The sequence below is a fragment of the Bos indicus x Bos taurus genome, chromosome 15, assembly GCF_003369695.1.
Source record: "Bos indicus x Bos taurus breed Angus x Brahman F1 hybrid chromosome 15, Bos_hybrid_MaternalHap_v2.0, whole genome shotgun sequence".
NCBI lineage: Eukaryota > Metazoa > Chordata > Mammalia > Artiodactyla > Bovidae > Bos > Bos indicus x Bos taurus.
In genome coordinates this window covers 42237001-42259288 of record NC_040090.1, presented here as the reverse complement: position 1 = coordinate 42259288, position 22288 = coordinate 42237001, and the positions used below count along the sequence as shown (strand labels likewise).

Genomic DNA, 22288 nt, shown 5'->3' with positions numbered 1-22288 from the left:
CTTACACAGCACTACCTCATGCATTTGTCTACCTAGAATGAGATGGCCTAAGTATAATTTCCAAAAAGTTATGAAGATAACCCTAATACAGATATGTAATGAGCATGTGTCAAAGATTTATGTGTCAAAGATTTATTTAACTCATTAATGGGGGTGGGGGGCCAACAGGAATACAAAGCTGGTTCAAAAGAGGATACAAGAAATGGACATACTTAATATAATCAGTGAGGAGGACAAGAAAGCTGGAATAAGATTGCTTCAGTTAGATATGAAATAGGTTAATGTTTCACGGAACAATGAAACCTTACTTTTTTAATCTTTTTTCTCCAACAGAAATCATCTGCATCTCTACCAGGCAATTATTCACATTTTATGAGTTTTCTGCAAGTTAGATGCTCAGAGTCTGAGCCCTGATAAACAGTTACCTCTCCTCAGGGAAGTGGTTTAGCGAGCATCAGAAGCCCCTGGTGGTGGAGGATGGGACTTGTTCAATCAATCACCGGGTGTTGGACCCCATCCCCAGAGTTTCTGATCCTGTTGGTGGGTGGGGCCTGAGAATGTGTATTTCTACCAAATCCCAAGCTTAGATGAGATTGAAAGCCATGATCTAGGATGACTTAGAAAGCATAGGCAAGCATCTAGACACCTATTTACATGCTCTGTGGACCAATTTTCTTAACAAGGTGATTCTGTCCTGTCTTTCAGAGCCCACAGTCCCCACAGGAGGCTTTCTCACCGACACTTGAAGGTTTCCACTGCTTCACTGACTTCTGTGGGTAAGGGCTAAGCTGATTTCTCTTATTTCTGCAACTAGAGGTAGAGGTCCAGCTGAAGGTCTGTTTGAGTAGGAAGGCTGAGGTCTGGCAGCTTGGCCAGCTTCCCCACTCCTGTTTCTCAGATAAGTCCGTCCCTAGAAGCCCAACAGGGCAAAATCGATGAGCCCTCTGTGTCTGAGCCCAGAAGTATTATATCTGATTTTAGTTTGTTTTGGTAAAAAGACAAGTCCTGGGCATACAGAGGAAGCTGAGGCAAAGGGAGACAGATGGGCTGGGTGAGGCACTCTGCCCCCAGCTAGAAAGGCCCACATCCAGGTAGGTGTGTGCTTAGCTGCAAGGCTGGCTGCCCCAACCACCTTCTCCTTCCGCAGTGTATCTCAGAGCCTGCTCTGGACCATCACAAATACAGGTGTGGTCTCTGCTTGCATGTCACTCACTGTCGGTGAGGAGACTGACAAGTGAACAGATAGAATCAAGACACTGTGTGGCAAGGTCCTTCACAGAAGTGTTAGGGAAACTGAGTCAAGAAGGGGACCAGTTCTGGCTAGAGACGGGGAAGGCTGGATAGGTATTCCAGACGGGAGAGTACCTGAGTTGTGCCTTAGAGAGGTGGACAAGAGGAAAGGTCATCTGGATGGAAGAAGCAACATTGTTGGGGAACAGGAACCTTAACAGAGCAACTGAATGCTTTGCTGTGGTTATTAGTTAGGACTCTCACATCATAGAAATACTTCTTATACTACATAAGAAATATGTATAAGAAATACAGCTTATACTACTTCATGCCAAAAAATAAAAATAAAAGCCAGGGTCTGTGTTTTCGGGGTGTGCTAACCCCAGGTGCTCACGCTGGGTCATGAGCAATCATCTCATCTCCTCTCCCAAGTCTCCTCTCTTGTGTGTTGGTTTACTTCTGGGAAAATGTCTATGAGCAAGTTATACCCCTTCAATGAAAAGAGAGTTCCTCTTTCCCATATACCCAACACCTTTCTCAGAATTGCCTCTCACTGCCTCACCTGGCCATCTCTGAGCCAGCCACCCAGGGGGACTGAGCTTGTTGGCTGGCTGAGGATGGTACACAGTTCCATTACTGGTACATGAGACGAGGTGGGCAACAGGGTTTAGCTCCTTCCTAATTTCCCAACATGACTGAGACTCCAGTGAGCTTCACCCAGTAGAGACTGGGGAGCTCTGACTGGAAGGAGGAGGAAAGGAGGCTGGAGAGGCACAGCGGGAGCCGTTCACCACAGAGGGGCTGGAGGAGAGGAGTATGTGGGATCAGGAAGAGCGGTTGGGCCCAGCTGGGTATCTGATGTTACCCTGGAGACCATGAGGACTCCTGCTGAGCTGAGGCGGGAGAACTGCATGGTCAGAGGAGGCTCTCGGGATGGTCACTCTGAGAGGCAGCAGAGGATGGGATGGTGCAGGTAACCCGGGGGTGGAAAGGACCTGGGAGGTGCTGATGTAATTGAGCAAGTAAGTTACAGCTGATGAGCAAAAATGGCAATGAGGCACAGGTTCTAGGGATATTTACTTGATGATGAGTTGGTGGGACCTGGGTGGACTGAGAAAGAAGAAAGAGTGTGGAGTGTCTCTCATGTTTCTGAGCAGCTGGGTGAGAGGTGGTACCACTCACCCAGGGAAAGTCTCCTGGAGAAGGGGCAGCTTTGGAGAAGAATAGGGGTAAGTTTTGGAGAAGGATAGAATAAGGATAGAGGGGCTCCCCAGGTGGCGCTAGTGGTAAAGAACCCGCCTGCCAATGCAGGAGACGAGACACGGGCTCAATCCCTGGGTCTGGAAGATCCCCTGGAGGAGGGCAAGGGAACCCACTCCAGCATTCTTGCCTGGAGAATCCCATGGACAGAGAAGCCTGGTGGGCTACAGCCCATCGAGTCACACAGAGTCGGACATGACTGAAGCGACTTAGCACAGCACAGGGCTGAACAGTGTGAATAGAGGGCAAAACGATGGAAGGTAGCCATAGAATTGTGTCCTTGGCTCGTTAAAGGAACAGAGACCCAAAGGAAGGACACTAGGGGAGCAGACAGCACGGGTGGGGCTCCTGATGGAAGAAGTTAGGACAGGGAATTTCATGGGGGATTTCATGGCCATTTGTGGCAGAAGGCATGCCACTCCATGGGCTGGTGGGGCTAGGCCTGCTGAGGGAGCCTGTCTGTCCCCTCGGAGCCCTCTCCGGGGCCTGGAATTGGGCCGAAGTTTGGCTGGCCGAGTCCACTCTGGGCAGCATCTGTGGGCTGGGGGCTTGGGGTTGGGGGCAGGGCTGAGGCCCTTAGGGACCAAGGATTCCATGGGTCTCACCTGGAGCTCACTTGCCTCTGCAGACCCTGCAGGGCACGTCATTGACCTGGTCAATGACCAGCTGCCAGACATCAGCATCTCAGAGGAGGACAAGAAGAAAAACCTGGCGCTACTGGAGGAAGCCAAGTTGGTGAGCGAGCGGTTCCTGACCCGCCGTGGAAGGAAGTCCAGGAGCAGTCCCGGAGAGTCCTCACCAGGTAGGAGGCCAGGTGGCCGCTCTGAGCCCCTCTGAAGGGTGGGGGTGGGGAGGGCTGGGCATCAGTTGTAGCAGGAGCCCTGGTTCTGAGCGGTGCCCTCAAAGCACCTGCCACCAGGCCTCTAAGCCCCAGGAGGACTGAGCCTCATGAAGAGGATCCTGTGAGGGGAGAGCATCTTGCCCCATATCAGAAGCTCTGAAATACGCAACTCTAGCCCAGAAAACTCTCTTACCTTTCAGTTTTGGGGGACTATATGTTACCATTGTGTCCTCCTGCTTTGCCAAGAAATACTAGCCCATATGATACTGGTGAACTTGACCTGGGCTCCCCAGTCCCTGAACCCTGAAAGAAGAGAAACCCTTTTGTGATGCCAGTGTGCACAGACCCCTGGGCCACCCCGCAAGTCAGGTCTGTATGGCATCTCACCATCCCCAGGAGGCCTGCTCTATGGGCACCTCCTCTGCGAAGGTCAGGAGAGGCCGGCACTGGGCTCCCTCTCCTTGACCTCCAGCTGGAGACCCTGGGAAGGATCCTAGCTACTAAGGGGAAGGGAAGGTGGTCTTTGGTGTTTTTATGAAATTTCTGGATTAGAAGGTTTTCCTGGACCCTGAAATCCTCCTGTTAACCCTTTGGCTAAAGTCACTCTTTTTTCTTGAGCAAGAATTTGGGTCAGTTAGACAAGTCTGAATGTACTTAGGAGACAAGGGGTGCAATTAAAATCAGGGGCATCCTGACAAGCCTAAGAGGTACAGCCTTTGGACCTATACCTGCCAAGCGATGCCAGGCCCTCTGTTTCTAGAAGGTACTTTGGGTTGAGGCCAGGCAGACCAAGGAGTAAGATCCAAATTGCCGTCTGTCACCCCTAAGTGACCTCAGTGCCCCCTCTGTTGGGGCAGGGAGGGGTTAGGCTATGGCAGGGGCCTTGTATAGAGTTGAGAATCAGCCTGTGAACCCGACGAGGCAGACCCGGTCCCCAAGGGTGAGACGATCTGAAAGGATGTCTTTGTCAGACTGAAGTCCTGAGCCTTCACTAATGCTGGCCAATCTGTGTGTCTCCACAGCTGTTTCCCCAAACCTCAGCCCCGGAGCTTCTCCTGCGTCCTCTCAGAGCAACTCCCTCACCGTCCCCACGCCGCCTGGTAAGGTCCAGTCCCCGGAAGTCACCTGCCCTGGCTCCTCCTGCTGGGTGGTGGCTCAGTCCCTCCCCTGGGCCCCAGGGCTCCCATCCTGCGGGCTTCCCAATCAGGACCCTCTCTTGGCCCCTTCCCCCGGGGCCTGGCTGGGCAGCCTCAGAGGAGGATATGCTTTCTTTCAGGGCTTCGAGCTAGCACGTGGAAGTGGGCCTGGCCCAGGGTGAGGATGCGTGCAAGGTGGTGGGAGTGAGCTGTGACTGGGGCCCCTTGTCCAGAGAGGCCTTGGAGAGAGGTGACCTCAGAGCTTACTGCAAAGGCCTCTACTTGGGCCGCAATTTGTATCTTGACTGCTTCCCCTCATGAGGCTGTGTTCAGAGCCATAACTGAAGCTCAGCCAGGGAAGGAGTGAGGTGCCCAGGAGAGCAGGTTGCCCTGGTCAGAGCTGCAGGGCAAGCTCAGGCTCAGGCCAGGCCACCCAGGTTCAGAGCCCAGTGCTGACTCTCTTGGCTGTGTGGCCTTGCTCTCCCTCTGCCCCAGCCTGCTTATGTGGTTTCTGTGATGATTAGATGAGGGCTCCCTGTAGAGCAGCACTGTGAGGGGTATTCAACAAACACTGGCTCCAGGCCTGAGGGACCTAAGGGAGGATCTTGTGGGGAGGACAGCTGAGAGTCTGGGGGCGCTGGGCATCACTCAGCAGCTTCTGGACTATTTTAGGTTTGGATGTGTGCAGTGGCCCACCGTCCCCTCTGCCCGGAGCACCGCCACAGGTAATGGGGCTGCTGTGGGGTTTCTATGCCAGCTAGTCTCTTCTCTTACCCCTTAACTCCTGAGAGGTGCCCTATGACCCCCTGGGGGTGGGGCTTCTGGGTGGGGGAGGCATTGACACCACTGTAGGGTCTCCTTGAGGGTGTTTCAAGAGGAGATAGGGTCTCTTCACGTGGCTGGCTAACTCGTGTTTACTTTCTCCAGCAGAAGGGGGATGAGGCCGAAGTCCCTTCACCTCACCTTGGAGAGTCTGTGAGTTTGAGCTCTGCCCAACTGGGATGATTTGAGTGTAGGAGACACGGTGTCCCAGAAGGCTAGGCCCTGGGCAGCCTGCCAGTGGGTGTGCGTGAGTGGAAGGTCCAGGCTGAGGAGGCTAGAAGTTTCCTCTGCCCCGAGTTGACTAGAATTCTGAGGAGGAGGGGTGAGGAGGTGGGATTTAGTGGGGATGACCTCCATGGTGGTCCTGCTCATAGCCCTAGAGCCCCAGTCAGGCTGCTGCCGGAGACCTGCGGGACCTCTGGACCCAGCAAAAGCTGGGCAAGTCTGCTGTTCCAGTCAGCTTGCATGAAAATTGCAGGGAAGCTCCAGCCCCTAGTTGAGGCTCTTCTTGGGGGTCACCCGGAAAACTTTATCTTGGCTGATGAGCAAAGGAAGAGTCCCACATCTGCTCAGAGTCAACTGCTCAAGGTGGTGTCAAGGGCAGCATAGCATATAATCTCATCTATTAATAGAACTGGGTCTGGGACAGAGTCTTCTATTAGAGTGTCAGTGCACACACAGGACAGCCACACAAATACCCACACAGACCCACGTGCGCCTCACAAAGCAGCTTTCCCTGGGAAATGAAAGAATGTAGAATCTTAGAACTTCTGAACAGTAAAATATCAGCTTGCAAGAATCACCTCATTCAGTGATCTGTAGCCTCTTTTGGATCATAGAACTCTGAGAAATTGTTGAAAGCTGTGGATTCTCTTCCCAGAAAAATACATACAGCCCATGAACAGCACATATACATTTGCATATAATTTCAGGGAGTTAGGACTTCCCTGGTGGCTCAGATGGTAAAGAGTCTGTCTACAATGAAGGAGACCTGGGTTCGATCCCTAGGTTGGGAAGATCCCCTAGAGAAGGAAATGGCACCCCACTCCAGTACTATTTCCTGGAAAATCCCATGGACGGAGGAGCCTGCTAGGCTACGGGGTCCATGGGGTCGCAAAGAGTTGGACACGACTGAGCGACTCCACTTTCTTTCTTTCTTTCTTTCTTTACAAACCTGATGGGAAATCTGAGGCCCTAAGAGTTAAGGGCCTTGACAGGCAGTCAGGGCTAGAATCTGGGGCAGTTGAGTCAAAGCCAGAACTTGTGACTGCCCCCATGCTGCCCTCCGTTCCACTGTCCTCTGCAGCTCCTAACCCTCGGGAAGTTCTTGGCAGGTTTTGAATGGCAGGTCCCCTTGTCCTGTCTGTTTTACAAACCTCCAGCTTGTTTGTAGGTTCCCTTTACTGGCTCAGATGTGACTTTGCAGTCCTCACTTTCTACCTAGCCCACCCGCTACGTGTAGTCCCCTTAGCAGAGTCTGTGGGGTAGAGACCCCACAGCAGAAGTGAACTCACCCTTCTTCTCTCCAACCTGCCTCCGGGGTCCCAAATTTACCTTGTCTCTTTCAGAACGTCCTCAAAGGGCTAGCTGACCAGAAGCAGAATGACCAGAGAAAACTGTCTCAGGGCAGGCTGGCTCCCCGCTCTCCCACAGTTGAGAAGTCCAAAGAGATTACAATAGAACACAAGGAAAACTTCGATCCCCTCCAGCGCCCGGAGGCCATACCCAAGGGCCCAGCTTCTGGCCCAGGCAGTGGTGGGAAGATGGCCCTTAACAGCCCCCAGCCTGGCCCCGTGGAGAGCGAGCTGGGAAAGCCGCTGGCAAAGACAGCCAAGGAGGGCAACCCTCTGCCCAGAGGTCCAACCCAGGGCTCTGGGGGGGTGGCTCCCCAGGCCTCCCAGGGGAAGAGTACAGTTGGAGAGCCCGCAGGGTCCAAGGTTGGCTCCAAAGCTGAGCTGTGGCCCCCAACGTCCCGGCCGCCCCTGCTGCGGGGAGTGTCCTGGGACAGCGGCCCCGAAGAACCCGGCCCCCGGCTGCAGAAAGTGCTTGCCAAGCTGCCGCTGGCTGAGGAAGAGAAGCGTTTTACAGGCAAAGCTGGCAGCAAGCTGGCTAAGGCGCCCGGACTCAAAGACTTTCAGATACAAGTGCAGCCTGTGCGGATGCAGAAACTGACCAAGCTTCGTGAGGTGGGTTTCTGGGGCCTCCTGGGGTGGGCTGTGCGTGCAGGTCCCCACCCTGGGCTGAGGACCGCTGGGCTGAGCTGGGGTGGCTCTGGCCCAGACGTGGGCCTTGTAGAGCCCTAAATGTCCCCACCCTGATAAGCCAGGCCCGCTGGGCTGTGCACTCTGCATAAATATCATCTTTGAGGGCTTTTGCCCGCTCACTCGGGCGAGGTCAGTTGGGAAGTAGCTGCCACACAAAGCCACATTTTGAGGGGAAAGTGGGTGTAGGCAGGGGTACATGGGCCCTCAGTGCTGGGCTGTGTTTCCCCGCTCCAGCCAGAGCCGATGCCTTATGAGCGAGAAGCCTTTGATGGAGTGCCCTGTCACCTTGGACAGACAAGGATGGGATGGCTTTTCTTTCTGTCATGCCCCTAAGTTTTCCTCCCTGTTGCTTGTTAACAAAGGGCCTCAAATCCATCATTCCCAGCCAGGAAGGGCTACTCCCTCTTTGTGAATTTCTTCCAATATCTGTGATGTCCCCAGCTTTCACTGGCCATCAAACCAGACACAACTGTCTGTCATGAGGCTGCCACCCTAAGCAGGGAATGACTGGGGGAGAGGGGGTGGCATCCAGAGATGGGGGGAGAGAGCCCTGGATGTGAGGAAGAAAAGAGGTTACTAAAAGAAATCCTTACCTGAGCCCTCCTTCCCCAGAGGGCCAATCCAGACCACAGGCTAAGGCAGCCATGACTCCATAGCGTGGAGTGACACCAAGGAAGCCAGTCAGGCATTTGCCTTCTTGGGCTTCTGGGCATCAGAGGCCAGGCCCAGGCAACAGGCCACCCCCAGACCCCTGCATGTTTCTCTCTGCAGCAAAGTAGAAAGAATCTGGAAGCCCCATTTCACTAACCACTGCCCTGCCTCTGACCTCATCCCCAGCCCCCACCACTACCCCAAGCCAGGGTCCTGAGAGCTGCTCGGTTGTGGGCGGCTGGCTAAAGAAACAGGTAAAGGGCCCTGGCCTGTGGCTCCCATTTGGGCCAGAGCTCCCTCTGCTGGCCTCTTCCTCTCCTTCACCCAGGAGGCAAACCGCCCAAGTGGCCTCTGCTACAGGGACACTGAAAACCCTCTTAGAAAGCACAAGTCCCAGGGCCAAGGAGCCCTGTCCGGCAATTCCTCTTGGGGGCACTGGTCTTGGACTTGGTACAAGTGTGAGGCTTCCTGTGCCACATACCTGGAGTCAGCAGCCCCATCTCTTCCCAGCTCCCCTGGTAAGGCCCCCAGCAGCAGGGGCTGCTGGCTTGCTGCCTTGGGGCGGCAATCTGCAGTCCTCACTGGTCTGGAGAGTTAAACATCTCAAGAGGTGCCATCACAGGCCACTGAGGAGCTGGGGGCAGGAGAGGCCACAAGTCCCAGAAGTGGGCACTCACTGCCCAAGAACAACAAGGCAGGAGGCTCCAGCCAGCTCAGAGCACAGCCGTGAGATCACAGAGATTGTTTCCATCTTTGGCAGCTCCGTATACACCCAGGGGACCTTCCTTTCCCCAGAGCCCCGGGCCTGCTTCTGTTTGTCCTCCAGCCTTCAGCCACCGTGTGGCTGGCAGCTCTCTCGCCCTGAGGCTCACAGGCCGATTTTAAAAGGCAACCACACCAAGGACAATTCCTGACTCAGGGAATGGGGTGCTGAAGCTGGGGTTTCTAGCACATTTACGGGCCGGGAGAGAAGCAGTCTCCCTACTGCCCCTCATGTGTTGTGACTATCCATGTTCCTAGGGTCTGCTCCGTGAGACTGAGCAGTCACAGAGCCATACAGCCAAGGGAGGAGTCCAGCCTGAGGTCACCATCTGAAATGTTGTCTTTCTTTCCCTAAAAAGGAGCACATCCTGCTGAGAAATCAGAACTTAGTGGGGCTCAAGCTTCCAGAACTTAGTGAAGCGGCTGAGCAGGAAAAAGGTAGGTGGGATTGAAGAGACACTTTCTTCAGGCTAGGGCTGGATTCATTTTCTCCAGATCAAAGAAGCTGAACGTGTAAACACTGCACTTCCTGTCAGGGCCTTTGTCTGTCCGGTGGCTAGTGTGGGCCGGACGCAGAGCAGGCCCTTGCTAAATATTTGCAGATGGATGAATGAATGAATCAGATGGTGTTTTCCTGCTCACTCAGAGAACCTCTAAACTTGCCTCCTTCCAACCAGCCCCTGTTCCAGATCCTGCCAGTCCTCCCTGAGTCTCATTAGCACCTAGTGGGTTGGAAGGGTGACCCAGGCCTGAACTTTTGATGCTTCCTTTTCCTTTTCCTCTTACACCCAGGATGTCACCAACTATAGCAGTTCCTCTTTTTGAGACATTAGAGTCATCACCTGCTTTCTAATCTGCAGTCACCACAGAGTTCAGACCCCAGCCCCTCCTTCCTGGGGACTGTGAGGCCCCACCCACCCTCTTGCCAGACTTATCTTCAGAAAGGAAGACTTGGGGGGAGGTCTTGCCTCCCCTCCAACCCAAGCTCCCTCTCCTGACTTACCTCTCCAGATGGCTGATGCTCATTCAGTCATTCTCAGCACAGAAGCCCTCTGCTTAAGGATTGTTGTGTGTTCATGTCCATGGTGCCACCAACTGTGTTGGAAGCCCCCAGTCTGACATAGGGGTTTCCCAGGTGGTGCTAATGGTAAAGAACCTGCCTGCCAGTACAGGAGACTTAAGAGACATGGATTCAATCCCTGGGTCAGGAAGACCCCTGGGGAAGGGCATGGCAACGCACTCCAGTATCCTTGTCTGGGAAATCTCTTGGACAGAGGAGCCTGGCAGGCTACAGTCCACAGGGTTGCAAAGAGTCGGACACGACTGAAGCTACTTAGCACACAGTCTGTCGTATAATAACTAACACCTACCTATTCAGCATTTTTGAGCATTACTTGCGTGTAAGATGAGTGCAATTGTGCAGTAGTTTGAGCATTCTTTGGCATTGCCTTTCTTTGGGATTGGAATGAAAACTGACCTTTTCCAGTCCTGTGGCCACTGCTGAGTTTTCCAAATTTGCTGGTATATTGAGTGCAGCACTTTCACAGCATCTTTCAGGATTTGGAATTCCAGCTCAACTGGAATTCCATCACCTCCACTAGCTTTGTTCGTAGTGATGCTTTCTAAGGCCCACTTGACTTCACATTCCAGGATGTCTGGCTCTGGGTCAATGATCACACCATCGTGATTATCTGGGTCATGAAGATCTTTTTTGTACAGTTCTTCTGTGTATTCTTGCCATCTCTTCTTAATATCTTCTGCTTCTGTTAGGTCCATACCATTTCTGTCCTTTATAGAGCCCATCTGTGCATGAAATGTTCCCTTGGTATCTCTAATTATCTTGAAGACATCTCTAGTCTTTCCCATTCTGTTGTTTTCCTCTATTTCTTTGCATTGATCGCTGAAGAAGGCTTTCTTATCTCTTCTTGCTATTCTTTGGAACTCTGCATTCAGATGTTTATATCTTTCCTTTTCTCCTTTGCTTTTTGCTTCTCTTTTTTCACAGCTATTTGTAAGGCCTCCCCAGACAGCCATTTTGCTTTTTTGCATTTCTTTTCCATGGGGATGGTCTTGATCCCTGTCTCCTGTACAATGTCACAAACCTCATTCCATAGTTCATCAGGCACTCTATCAGATAGAGTGCCCTTAAATCTATTTCTCACTTCCACTGTATAATCATAAGGGATTTGATTTAGGTCATACCTGAATGGTCTAGTGGTTTTCCCTACTTACTTGAATTTAAGTCTGAATTTGGCAATAAGGAGTTCATGGTCTGAGCCACAGTCAGCTCCTGGTCTTGTTTTTGCTCACCGTATAGAGCTTCTCCATCTTTGGCTGCAAAGAATATAATCAATCTGATTTCGGTGTTGACCATCTGGTGCTGTCCATGTATAGAGTCTTCTCTTGTATTGTGGGAAGAGGGTGTTTGTTATGACCAGTGCATTTTCTTGGCAAAACTCTATTAGTCTTAAGAGTCTCAAGAGACAAAATTCTCCAAGCCAGGCTTCAGCAATATGTGAACCGTGAACTTCCTGATGTTCAAGCTGGTTTTAGAAAAGGTAGAGGAACCAGAGATAAAATTGCCAACATCCGCTGGATCATGAAAAAGCAAGAGAGTTCCAGAAAAACATCTATTTCTGCTTTATTGACTATGCCAAAGCCTTTGACTGTGTGGATCACAATAAACTGTGGAAAATTCTGAAAGAGATGGGAATACCAGACCACCTGATCTGCCTCTTGAGAAATTTGTATGCAGGTCAGGAAGCAACAGTTAGAACTGGACATGGAACAACAGACTGGCTCCAAATAGGAAAAGGAATACGTCAAGGCTGTATATTGTCACCCTGCTTATTTAACTTATATGCAGAGTACATCATGAGAAATGCTGGACTGGAAAAAACACAAGCTGGAATCAAGATTGCTGAGAGAAATATCAATAACCTCAGATATGCAGATGATACCACCTTTATGGCAGAAAGTGAAGAGGAACTAAAAAGCCTCTTGATGAAAGTGAAAGTGGAGAGTGAAAAAGTTGGCTTAAAGCTCAACATTCAGAAAATGAAGACCATGGCATCCGGTCCCATCACTTTATGGGAAATAGATGGGGAAACAGTGGAAACAGTGTCAGACTTTATTTTTCTGGGCTCCAAAATCACTGCAGATGGTGACTGCAGCCATGAAATTAAAAGACGCTTACTCCTTGGAAGGAAAGTTATGACCAACCTAGATAGAATATTCAAAAGCAAAGACATTACTTTGCCAACAAAGGTCCATCTAGTCAAGGCTATGGTTTTTCCTGTGGTCATGTATGGATGTGAGAGTTGGACTGTGAAGAAGGCTGAGTGCCGAAGAATTGATGCTTTTGAACTGTGGTGTTGGAGAAGACTCTTGAGAGTCCCTTGGACTACAAGGTGATCCAACCAGTCCATTCTAAAGGAGATCAGCCCTGGGATTTCTTTGGAAGGAATGATGCTAAAGCTGAACTCCAGTACTTTGACCACCTCATGCGAAGAGTTGACTCATTGGAAAAGACTCTGATGCTGGGAGGGATTGGGGGCAAGAGGAGAAGGGGACGACAGAGGATGAGATGGCTGGATGGCATCACTGACTCGATGGACGTGAGTCTGAGTGAACTCTGGGAGTTGGTGATGGACAGGGAGGCCTGGCGTGCTGGGATTCATGGGGTCGCAAAGAGTCGGACACGACTGAGCGACTGATCTGATCTGATTCAGCATTGACAAGAAGATTCACAGAAGTAAAATATCCATTAATTTTTTAAAAATTAATCATGTTTATATGATATCTTTGGAAAAAATATGATATAGTCTCTACTTTTAATTTCTAACTTCTTTATTAAAGCAGGTCTAAAACCCTAGGAAAAGACTTGTCTTGAAATTTTACCCACAACCCCATAAATTCTTAAAAAGCAACAACTTTTTATTCTCTCCAGTGTATATGTGTTAGTCATTCAGTCATGTCCAATTATTTGCGACTCCATGGACTATAGCCCACCAGACTACTCTGTCCGTGGGATTCTCCAGGCAAGAATACTGGAGTGGGTAGCCATTCCCTCCTCCAGGGAATCTTCCTGACCCAGGGATCAAACTCAGGTCTCCTACATTGCAGGTGGTTCTTTACCATCTGAGCCACCAGGGAAGCCCAATTATTTCTCCTTAATTGGGGTAGCAAATCTGTTTTCAAGCAGTTTATATATAGTTATATTTGTATTTATCTTACTAATACTTCTGAACTTTGTTTTATTTAATAAGATATATGTATCTGAAGATTTAAGATTCTGTTACCCCAAAGATTGGGCTTCCCAGGTGACTCAGTGGTAAAGAAACTCCCTGCCCAGGAGGGGATGCAGATTTGATGCCTGGGTCGAGAAGATATCCTGGAGGAGGGAATGGCAACCTACTCCAGTATTCTTGCCTGGAGAATCCTATGGACAGAGGAGCCTGGCATACTACAGTCTGTAGGGTCACAAAGACACCAGACACATTGAAAGACACCAGACACTGTTAAGTGGTATTTGGCCATGAAGTCCAGTCTCCTGAATTCTTGTCTAGTTGCTCTTTCTATTCTCACTGAATCTTTGTCTAAAATATAATGAATACTCTTCAAAAAAAAAACAAAAAACAGCGAGAGGGGAGAAGTAACTGACTGTATACTTAGAATATATTATAAGGCAGTAGTAATTAAAGTGGTACAGTACTTATCAGAATAAAACAGAATCAAGGGCCCAGAACCAGTCTTTGATACACATTTAAAAAGGATGCAGTGTATGATTATCTAAGCCACAAAGTAACAAGAAATATGAACACTTTTAAAATATCATTGAGGTACTGTTGCTGTTGTCTGTTTGGTCACTAACTCATGTCCAACTCTTTGTGGCCCCATGGACTGTAGCCCCCCAGGCTCCTCTGTCCATGAAATTTCCCAGGCAAGAATACTGGAGTGGGCTGTCATTCCCTTCTCCAGGGGATCTTCCCGACCCAGAGATTGAACATGCCTTCCTGCATTGGCAGGTGGATTCTTTACCACTGAGCCACCAGGGAAGAAAGTCCCTTGAAAGAGAGCTTGGACGGTTATACATTCTGGATCTCTCTTTTCCCCAGATCTTTATAAATGCTCCACTGTATTCAGTCTTGCCAAGAAGTCTTAAGACCAGCTTATTTACAGCACCTCTCAATCCTCACCTTTCCCTGTAGGTGGCTTACTCTTTCTATGAGGGTAGTTGGAGAAGATATATAGATACAGATCTATATAAGATATATCTACATACATAGAAAGAATAAGATTATATATACATGTGTTTTTTTCTGTAGTGGTGTGCTTTTTCAGTCTGCAAATTTGGCTTTTCTCTCCATGGAGGAAATTTTTTCTTCTCTCGTCTTTGACCCTGTTCTTTGTTGCTTTTGTTTTTCCCCTTCTTCAGAGCCACCATTATCTGGAAATTTCTCATCAGTGTCTTCACTGGAGGTCCATTATTCTGCCTCTCAATACTTTAATCTTTCTTTCCTTTTTTATTCCTTATGCTCATCTCAGTTTCCTCCACTAACTCAACTTGAGGCTTTGTTTTTATTTCTTCATATTTCCAACATATTGGTTAGATCTACGTTTTTAGAATTTCTTGCTTTATTATTTTTGGTCTTCAGTTTTATTTTCTTAGATTGTAATCTTCTTCCATTTTATGCCATCCTCTAATTTCACCTCTGATTCTTTTTTTCGTTTTGAGGGGGAGTTCTAATTTCTCCTAGAGTCAAAGCACTTGTGCCATGCCCTTTACACAAAAATGCATTTTTGACATGTTCTTGCATCTCTGTTTCTATCCTGACATCTGTGGCCTGTGTGTTTCCTTTCTTCTTTCCTTTACACCTTCCTCCCTGCTTTCCTTCCTCTTTTCACTATTTTTGTGTAGTTGCCATGACATTTGTTTTCATTTAATTTATTTTTGATGAGAACATTTGTACTTGAAGTTTCTCTTGACCTAGATATATTGTGTAGATCAATTTTCATTGACTTCTTTCTACCTTTTCTGAGATCTCTGTCCTCCTGGCTGCGCTGAGTTGAGGACTGGGTGTTTTGTGTCTGCTTGGTCACTGCCTGGAGAATGGGGAAAAGAGGAAGTTCAGATGGAGCTGTGGGTAGTGGTGGTTGCGGGTTGGTTTCTGCTCTTTTTCTATAATTTTGTTTGTACCGTAGCACTTGAATTTATGACACCGAAGTTGGGGTATATCTTATTCCCTTGGGTGGCCAGTAGTAAGGCATGGATTATTTCACCAATTCAGAGTAGAATTATAGGGACAATCTGCCCAGATGTTTGTTTTCCACACTTGACCCATCCATTGCCAGCAGCCACTCTCACTCTTCTGCCAGAGAAAGGAAGGAAAAGACAGGCAAAATTCAAAGAGTTTGGCCACTCTGCTATTTCTCAGAAGTGCAGGATGGGTGGGTTGATTTTCAGCTGGGGTTTTCCATGTGTCTTCTGCCACTCACTCCATCAGTGGGACTTGTTTGATTTATTTTCTCATGTATCTTCCTTTCTGGTAAATCCCTTTATATTGTTTGAGATTATCAGCTGGTAGAATACCATGCTGTCATTCTGCTTTTCCTTTCTTTTCCTCGCCTCCTCAGTATGAAAAACAAACAGCCGCACAGGCAATTTTTCATCTTCTTGGAGTGTTGTTTGGTGGTGTGGAGATCTTTCTACTCCAGAGAAACTTTCTGAACACCTCTTCATCTGCCCACTCACCCCTTGGTCCTGTTCTCTTCTGGCTCTGTAGTCACAAAAGTGACTACAAGAGTTTATCACAACCTTACCACTACCTCTGATATCTTCCTCTCAGGACTGATTCTTTGAGGGAGGAAGAAAGGGTTAACAAGGTTGGGAGCTCTACATTTATTTCTAGGAAATTTTTTCTCTGACCATTATTTTTAAAGATTATTATCATTTCCTGTATTGAGAGTTGTGATATATTTTTAGTTGACTTAAAAATTTTGTGTTGGCATTGTTGTCAGTTTGGTTGCAATCAGGAGGGTGGCTGGTTCTGAGAGCCACTTGTTCTAGGACCACCATTTTAAAAAATAATATTTACTTATTTATTTGGCTGTGTCAGTTCTTAGTTGCAGCATGCAGGATCTTTGATCTTCACTATGGCATGTGAGATCTTTAGTTGACGCGTGTGGGGTCTCTTTCCCTGATCAGGGATCGAACCTGGGACCCCTGCATTGGAAACCCAGAGTCTTAGCCACTGGACCACCAGGGAAATCCCATGGGATCACTCTTAAGACAGCCATTTTAATGGGTGGGGTTCTACCTAGGGGACTTTTCCAGGCAAAAAACCCCCTCATATGACTTCACTATGATGATTAGACCTTGTATAATTCTATCAATCCTACAGATTTCCTCAGGAGCCCAGTTCTTCATTATCTCTCTGCTGGGTGAAGTGGGGATACATAAAGGCAGAGTGAGGCCAAAGGCACCACAAGGTTTGTCCTCTGTCACGTGGAAATGTCAGAGAGCAGTGCCAGGGCAGAACTCAAGAGGTGACAGGTAGCTAAGAGAAGTAGCTACCTGATATGAGTAGAATCTCAGATCCCAAGAAGGATTGCTGGCTGCCGTGGCTCTGATAGATGGTTCTCCAGACTTTGCTGGATGCCTTGAGGGCCAGGAACATCATCAACACTGTTCAGTTGTTGGAAGGATCTAAGTATGTAAACATTCTTCACCTAGAGCCAAAGTATACCTAATCATCTCACCACGTGATCTCACTTGAGGAGGCTTCTAATTCATGACTCCCAATCTTAGCTCCATTTAGCTGGCTACCACAACCTTGCCCACAGTCCTGATCGCAGGCCTTGACTATAGTTCTAGAAATCTGCTGGGCCCAAATCCATGAAAGATGGTAAGGGATGGATAACTATAAAGTCCTGCAATGGAAAGTAAGCATTGTATGAGACATAGATATTTGATTTAGCTCAAGTAAAAGAGATTTGAGACTTTTAATTTGAAGTGTGCTATGAGCCCATAGGGCACAGCAAGTCTATGCCAAATGAATAACTGAGGTCAATGCAAAGGACATTGCCAACATGCTCCAGAGATAAGAGTTTGATGGAGGACATTGGAGCCTCTGGGGTAGCAACAACCAGAATGTAGGGGCATGGGATGTATCTAGAGGCCACGCTGAACAGTTGGGAAAATGGAGAAAGGAAGCTTTGGAGCTGTCTGTGAACATGAGAAAAATTTGTGGCAAAGAGAACACTTGGCTTATTGTTTCTGCCTTCAGAGCACAGACCAAGGAAGGTTAGGAGATATTTGGGGGAAAAAAAATTTTTTATTGGTCCTGAGGCAACTCAGGACAACTAACTCAGAGGCAACTATTTCAGAGGTCCACAAAAGATCAAAGATCTAATGACCTTAGCTTTACTCTGGAAAAACCCTGTTTCTACTCCTATCTGTGGGAATATGGAAGCAAATTCTTATTTCTAAGTGGGACACAGATGATAGAATTCACTTGAGGAAGATTAGTTGGGCAGCCAGCCTCCTGAGAAGTCTGCCAAAGAGAGGGGACTTTTCTAAACATTATAGCCTACGAGCCAACCAGCTTCCAATTGCCAAAAACCAATCTCAGACCCCAGACAAAGGAGACTGCTTGGTACTGTGGGGAGCGGTGGGAAGAACAGAGAACTTGGTGCAGATAAAACTGTTTATAGTCCATGCCATTTACCAGTTCTGTGACTGTAAGCAAGTTACTGGGTTGGTCAAAGGGTTTGTTTGGATATACCCAAATGAACTTTTTGGCCAACACAATATTAATCTTGCTGAGTCTTGGTTTACCCTCCTGTAAAATGGGATGATTAAAGTCTAGCTCATTGGATTATTGCGAGGATAAAATAACAATCATGAAGCCCCTGGCATATAACCAAGCTCTAATAAATGTTAAAGTTCTTCCTTACCCCCTGAAGCAAATTGCCAAGAATATTACTGTGATTTCAAACAGACATTTTATAAGTTAAATACTTTTTTCTGTTTTTCCAGGACACCCTTCTGAACTCTCCTCAGCTATTGAGGAAGAAGAGTCAAAGGGCGGGCTGGATGTCATGCCCAATATTTCTGATGTGCTGCTTCGCAAACTGCGGGTCCACAAGTCCCTCCCTGGAAGGTAAAATCAGGGCGTGGGCTGCACAAGAGCCCACACTGGGGGGCCCCTGTGTTCGATTCTGGATGGAACACAAGAGCACCAGACTTGAGCTTTGACCCCAGAAAGGCCAAAGTCCAATAGTCCAGGCAGGGCTAATGCACCCAAAACAAAGGGAATAATAAAGGGCCACGTGAGGTGGTTCCAACTCAGCAAGTAAGGTTCATAAGTGATGCAAACAACGCCATCGAGAAAGTGAAGAGACAAACCACAGAACAGGAGGAAATATTTGCAAAGCATGTATATGATAAGGGGTTTCTTTCTATAATATATAAAGAACTTATAATTCAATAACACAACATTTGTTAAATTTTAAAAATAATTTAAAATTTTTTATTGAAATATAGTTGTACAATATTATATAAGTTACATATATACAGTATAATGACTCACAATTTAAAAAGGTTGTACTTCATTTATAGTCATCATAAAATACTGACTATATTCCCTGTTTTTGTACAATATATCTTTACAGCCTTTTTTTTTTTTTTTAACTATAGTTTGTACCTCTTAATCCCATATTCCTATATTGCCCTTCTTCCTTCCTCTTTCCCTCTCCCCTACTGGTAACCCATATCTGTAAGTCTGTTTCTTTTTTGTTGTATTTACTAGCTTGATGTACTTTTTCAGATTCCACAAAAGTGAGATCATAAAATGTTTGTCTTTCTCTGTCTGACTTATTTTACCTAGCATGATGCCCTCCGAGTCCATCCGTATTGCTGCAAATGGCAAAATTTCAATTTCATTTTTTATGGCTGAGTAGTATTGACAACTAATATCTTTAAGTGGACAGAAGATTTAAATAGACATTTCTTCAAAGAATGTGTATGAGGGGTCAATGAACACATGAAAGTATGCTCAGCATCATTAGTCATTCAGTTCAGTCGCTTAGTCATATTTGACTCTCTCTGATCGCATGGACTGCAGCACACCAGGCTTCCCTGTCCATCACTAACTCCCGGAGCTTGCCCAAACTCATGTCCATCAAGTCGACGATGCCATCCAACCATCGCATCCTCTGTCATCCCCTCCTCATCCTGCCTTCAATCTTTCCCAGCTTCAGGGTCTTTTCAAATGAGTCAGCTCTTCGCATCAAGTGACCAAAATATTGGAGCTTTAGCATCAGTCCTTCCAATGAATATTCAGGACTGATTTCCTTTAGGATGGACTGGTTGGATTTCTTTGCAGTCCAAGGGACTCTCAAGAGTCTTCTCCAACACCACAGTTCAAAAGCATCAATTCTTTGACGCTCAGCTTTCTTTATGGTCCAACTCTCACATCCATACATGACTGCTGGAAAAAATATAGCCTTGACTAGATGGACTTTTGTTGGTAAAGTAATGTCTCTGCTTTTTAGTATGCTGTCTAGGTTTGTCATAGTTTTTCTTCCAGGGAGCAAGCATCTTTTAATTTCATGGCTGCAGTCACCATCTGCACTGATTTTGGAGACCAAGAAAATAGTCTGTCAGTCTTTCCATTGTTTCCCCATCTATTTGCCATGAAGTGATGGGACCAGACACCATGATCTTAGTTTTCTGAATGTTGAGTTTTAAGCCAGCTTTTTCACTCTCCTCTTTCACTTTCATCAAGAGCCTTTTTAGTTCCTCTTCGCTTTCTGCCATAAGGGTGGTATCATCTGCATTATCTGAGGTTGTTGCTTTCTCTCCCAGCAGTCTTGATTTCAGCTTGTGCTTTATCCAGTCTGGCATTTTGCATGATTTACTCTGCATATAAGTTAAATAAGTAGGTAGACAATACACAGCCTTGACGTACTCCTTTCCCAATTTGGAACCAGTCCGTCGTTCCATGTTCTGGTTCTAACTGTTGCTTCTTGACCTGCACACAGATTTCTCAAGAGGCAGGTAAGGTGGTCTGGTATTCCCATCTCTTAAAGAATTTTACACAGTTTGCTGTGATCCATACAGTCAAAGGTTTTAGTATAGTTAATGAAGCAGAGGTAGATGATTTTCTGAAATTCTCTTGCTTTTTCTATGATCCAACGGATGTTGGCAATTTGATCTCTGGTTCCTCTGCCTTTACTAAATCCAACTTGAACACCTGGAATTTCTCAATTCAAGTACTGTTGAAGCCTAGCTTGGAGAATTTTGAGCATTACTTTGCTAACGTGTGAAATGAGTACAATTGTGTGGTAGTTTGAACATTGCTTGGCATTGCCTTTCTTTGGGATTGAAATGAAAACTAATCTTTTCCAGTCTTGTGGCCACTGCTGAGTTTTCCAAATTTGCTGGCATGTTGAGTGCAGCACTTTCACACCATCATCTCTGAGGATTTGAAATAGCTCAGCTGGAATTCCATCACCTCCACTAGCTTTCTTTGTAGTGATGCTCCCTAAGGCCTACTTGACTTCACATTCCAGGATGTCTGGTTCTAGGTGAGTGATCACACCATCGTGGTTATCTGGGTCATTAAGATCTTTTTTGTATAGGTCTTCTGTGTATTCTTGCCACCTGTTCTCAATATCTTCTGCTTCTGTTAGGTCCATACTGTTCTTTCCTTTATTGTGCCCATCTTTACATAAAATGTTCCCCTTGTATCTCTAATTTTCTTAAAGAGATCTCTAGTCTTTCCCATTCTATTGTTTTCCTCTATTTCTTTGCATTGATCACTGAGGAAGGCTTTCTCATCTCTCCTTGCTGTTCTTTGGAACTCTGCATTCAGATGGATATATCTTTCCTTTTCTCCTTTGCCTTTTGTTTCTCTTCTTTTCTCAGCTATTTGTAAGGCCTCCTCAGACAATGATTTTGCATTTTTTGTACTTCTTGTTGGGGATGGTTTTGATCACCACCTCCTGTACAGTGTTCTGAACCTTGGTCCATAGTTCTTCAGGCACTCTATGTATCAGATCTAATCCCTTGAATCTATTTGTCACTTCCACTGTATAATTGTAGGGATTTGATTTAGGTCATACCTGAATGGTCTACTGGTTTTCTGTACTTCAGTTTCAAGCCTGAATTTTGCAATAAGGAGTTCATGATCTGAGCCACAGTCAGCTCCTGGTCTTGTTTTTGCTGACTGTGGAGAGCTTCTCCATCTTTGGTTACAGAGAATATAATCGATATGATTTCAGTATTGACCATCTGGTGATGTCCATGTGTAGAGTCGTCTCTTGTGTTGTTGGAAGAGGGTGTTTGCTGTGATCAGGCAAAACTCTGTCAGCCTTTGCCTTACTTCATTTTGTATTCCAAGGCCAAACTTTCTTGTTATTCCAGGTACCTCTTGACTTCCTACTTTTGCATTCCAGTCCCCTATGATAAAAAGGACATCTTTTTCTGGTGTTAGTTCTAGAAGGTCTTGTAGGTCTTCTGCGGGGAGCGAGCTCCGCCTCTGGCAAAGGTCATGAGGAAGGAGGCTTGGCATACGCAAAGGCGGGATCAAGCCTCAGGAGTCTCCCTGGAAATTCTCGAGCAATCTACCCCCAAAACCAGAGTCTGCCTACTTTCTGCTTTGTGCTTTCACCTACACCTCTGACTTTACGGGGGGCTGTCCCCCACTACCTCTCTGAAAAAAGTTAGCTTACAGCTCCAGTTAATAATTCCTGGGTGTGACAGTGTTTAACCTACAAACTCCTTTGGAAATCCTCTAGCCTGCCTGAATAGGTTTTTCCGGCCACATGTGATTGTTCAGAGCCTCCCAACTGGGAGAGGCAGGAGATGTTCTAAACTGTCTAAACACAGATTCTTTTGAGTAGTTAAAAGACTGATTAGAAATTGTATTGGTGAAGGGATTTTCACTTGTTGGGCCAATGTTTGCTGCTAAATTTCCATATCCCTTACCTGCTGTGTCCCTGGCAGTGTATTGATTCATATAATTGGTGTAAGTAGTAGCTTTAATGTTTGTAACCTGGGACCCTTGAGTTAATTCTTTTTCTTGTTATAGCCCACCACACCTTTGCTCTGTAGGAATGCAACTTTATCTAATGCTTTTGGAGGGTGGCTCCTGACCAATCACCTTTAGAGAAAAATAAGTTTTCTGAAGAAAAGGTCTTAAAATGTTAACAGGCCTCCGGGCCAGAAGATGATGCAAATCACCTAAGCTTTTGCATATGATAAGTTTGCAGGAAGAAAGCCTGGTTTGCTGCAAGACTCTACCCCTTCCCCCATT

The 22288-nt window shown here is 47.1% G+C and overlaps 1 protein-coding gene and 1 non-coding gene across 6 annotated transcripts in view; one reads left to right on the top strand and one right to left on the bottom strand.

Annotated features, from left to right (window-relative positions):
• MRVI1 (murine retrovirus integration site 1 homolog) overlaps window positions 1-22288 on the top strand; it is a 126312-nt gene that overhangs the window by 65010 nt on the left and 39014 nt on the right. For 3 of the 5 annotated variants that reach the window (XM_027563269.1, XM_027563271.1, XM_027563273.1), the window contains exons 4-11: window positions 706-776; window positions 3119-3292; window positions 4354-4431; window positions 5140-5192; window positions 5395-5442; window positions 6858-7475; window positions 9326-9404; window positions 18007-18130. In XM_027563269.1, coding sequence (XP_027419070.1) covers window positions 706-776; window positions 3119-3292; window positions 4354-4431; window positions 5140-5192; window positions 5395-5442; window positions 6858-7475; window positions 9326-9404; window positions 18007-18130 — 1245 coding nt within the window. The remainder of the gene's footprint in view (window positions 1-705; window positions 777-3118; window positions 3293-4353; window positions 4432-5139; window positions 5193-5394; window positions 5443-6857; window positions 7476-9325; window positions 9405-18006; window positions 18131-22288) is intronic. The other 2 variants (XM_027563270.1, XM_027563272.1) reach the window with 1 other exon arrangement.
• Window positions 16162-16234, bottom strand: TRNAG-UCC. Its single transcript has one exon. It is a non-coding gene; the product is annotated as a tRNA-Gly (tRNA).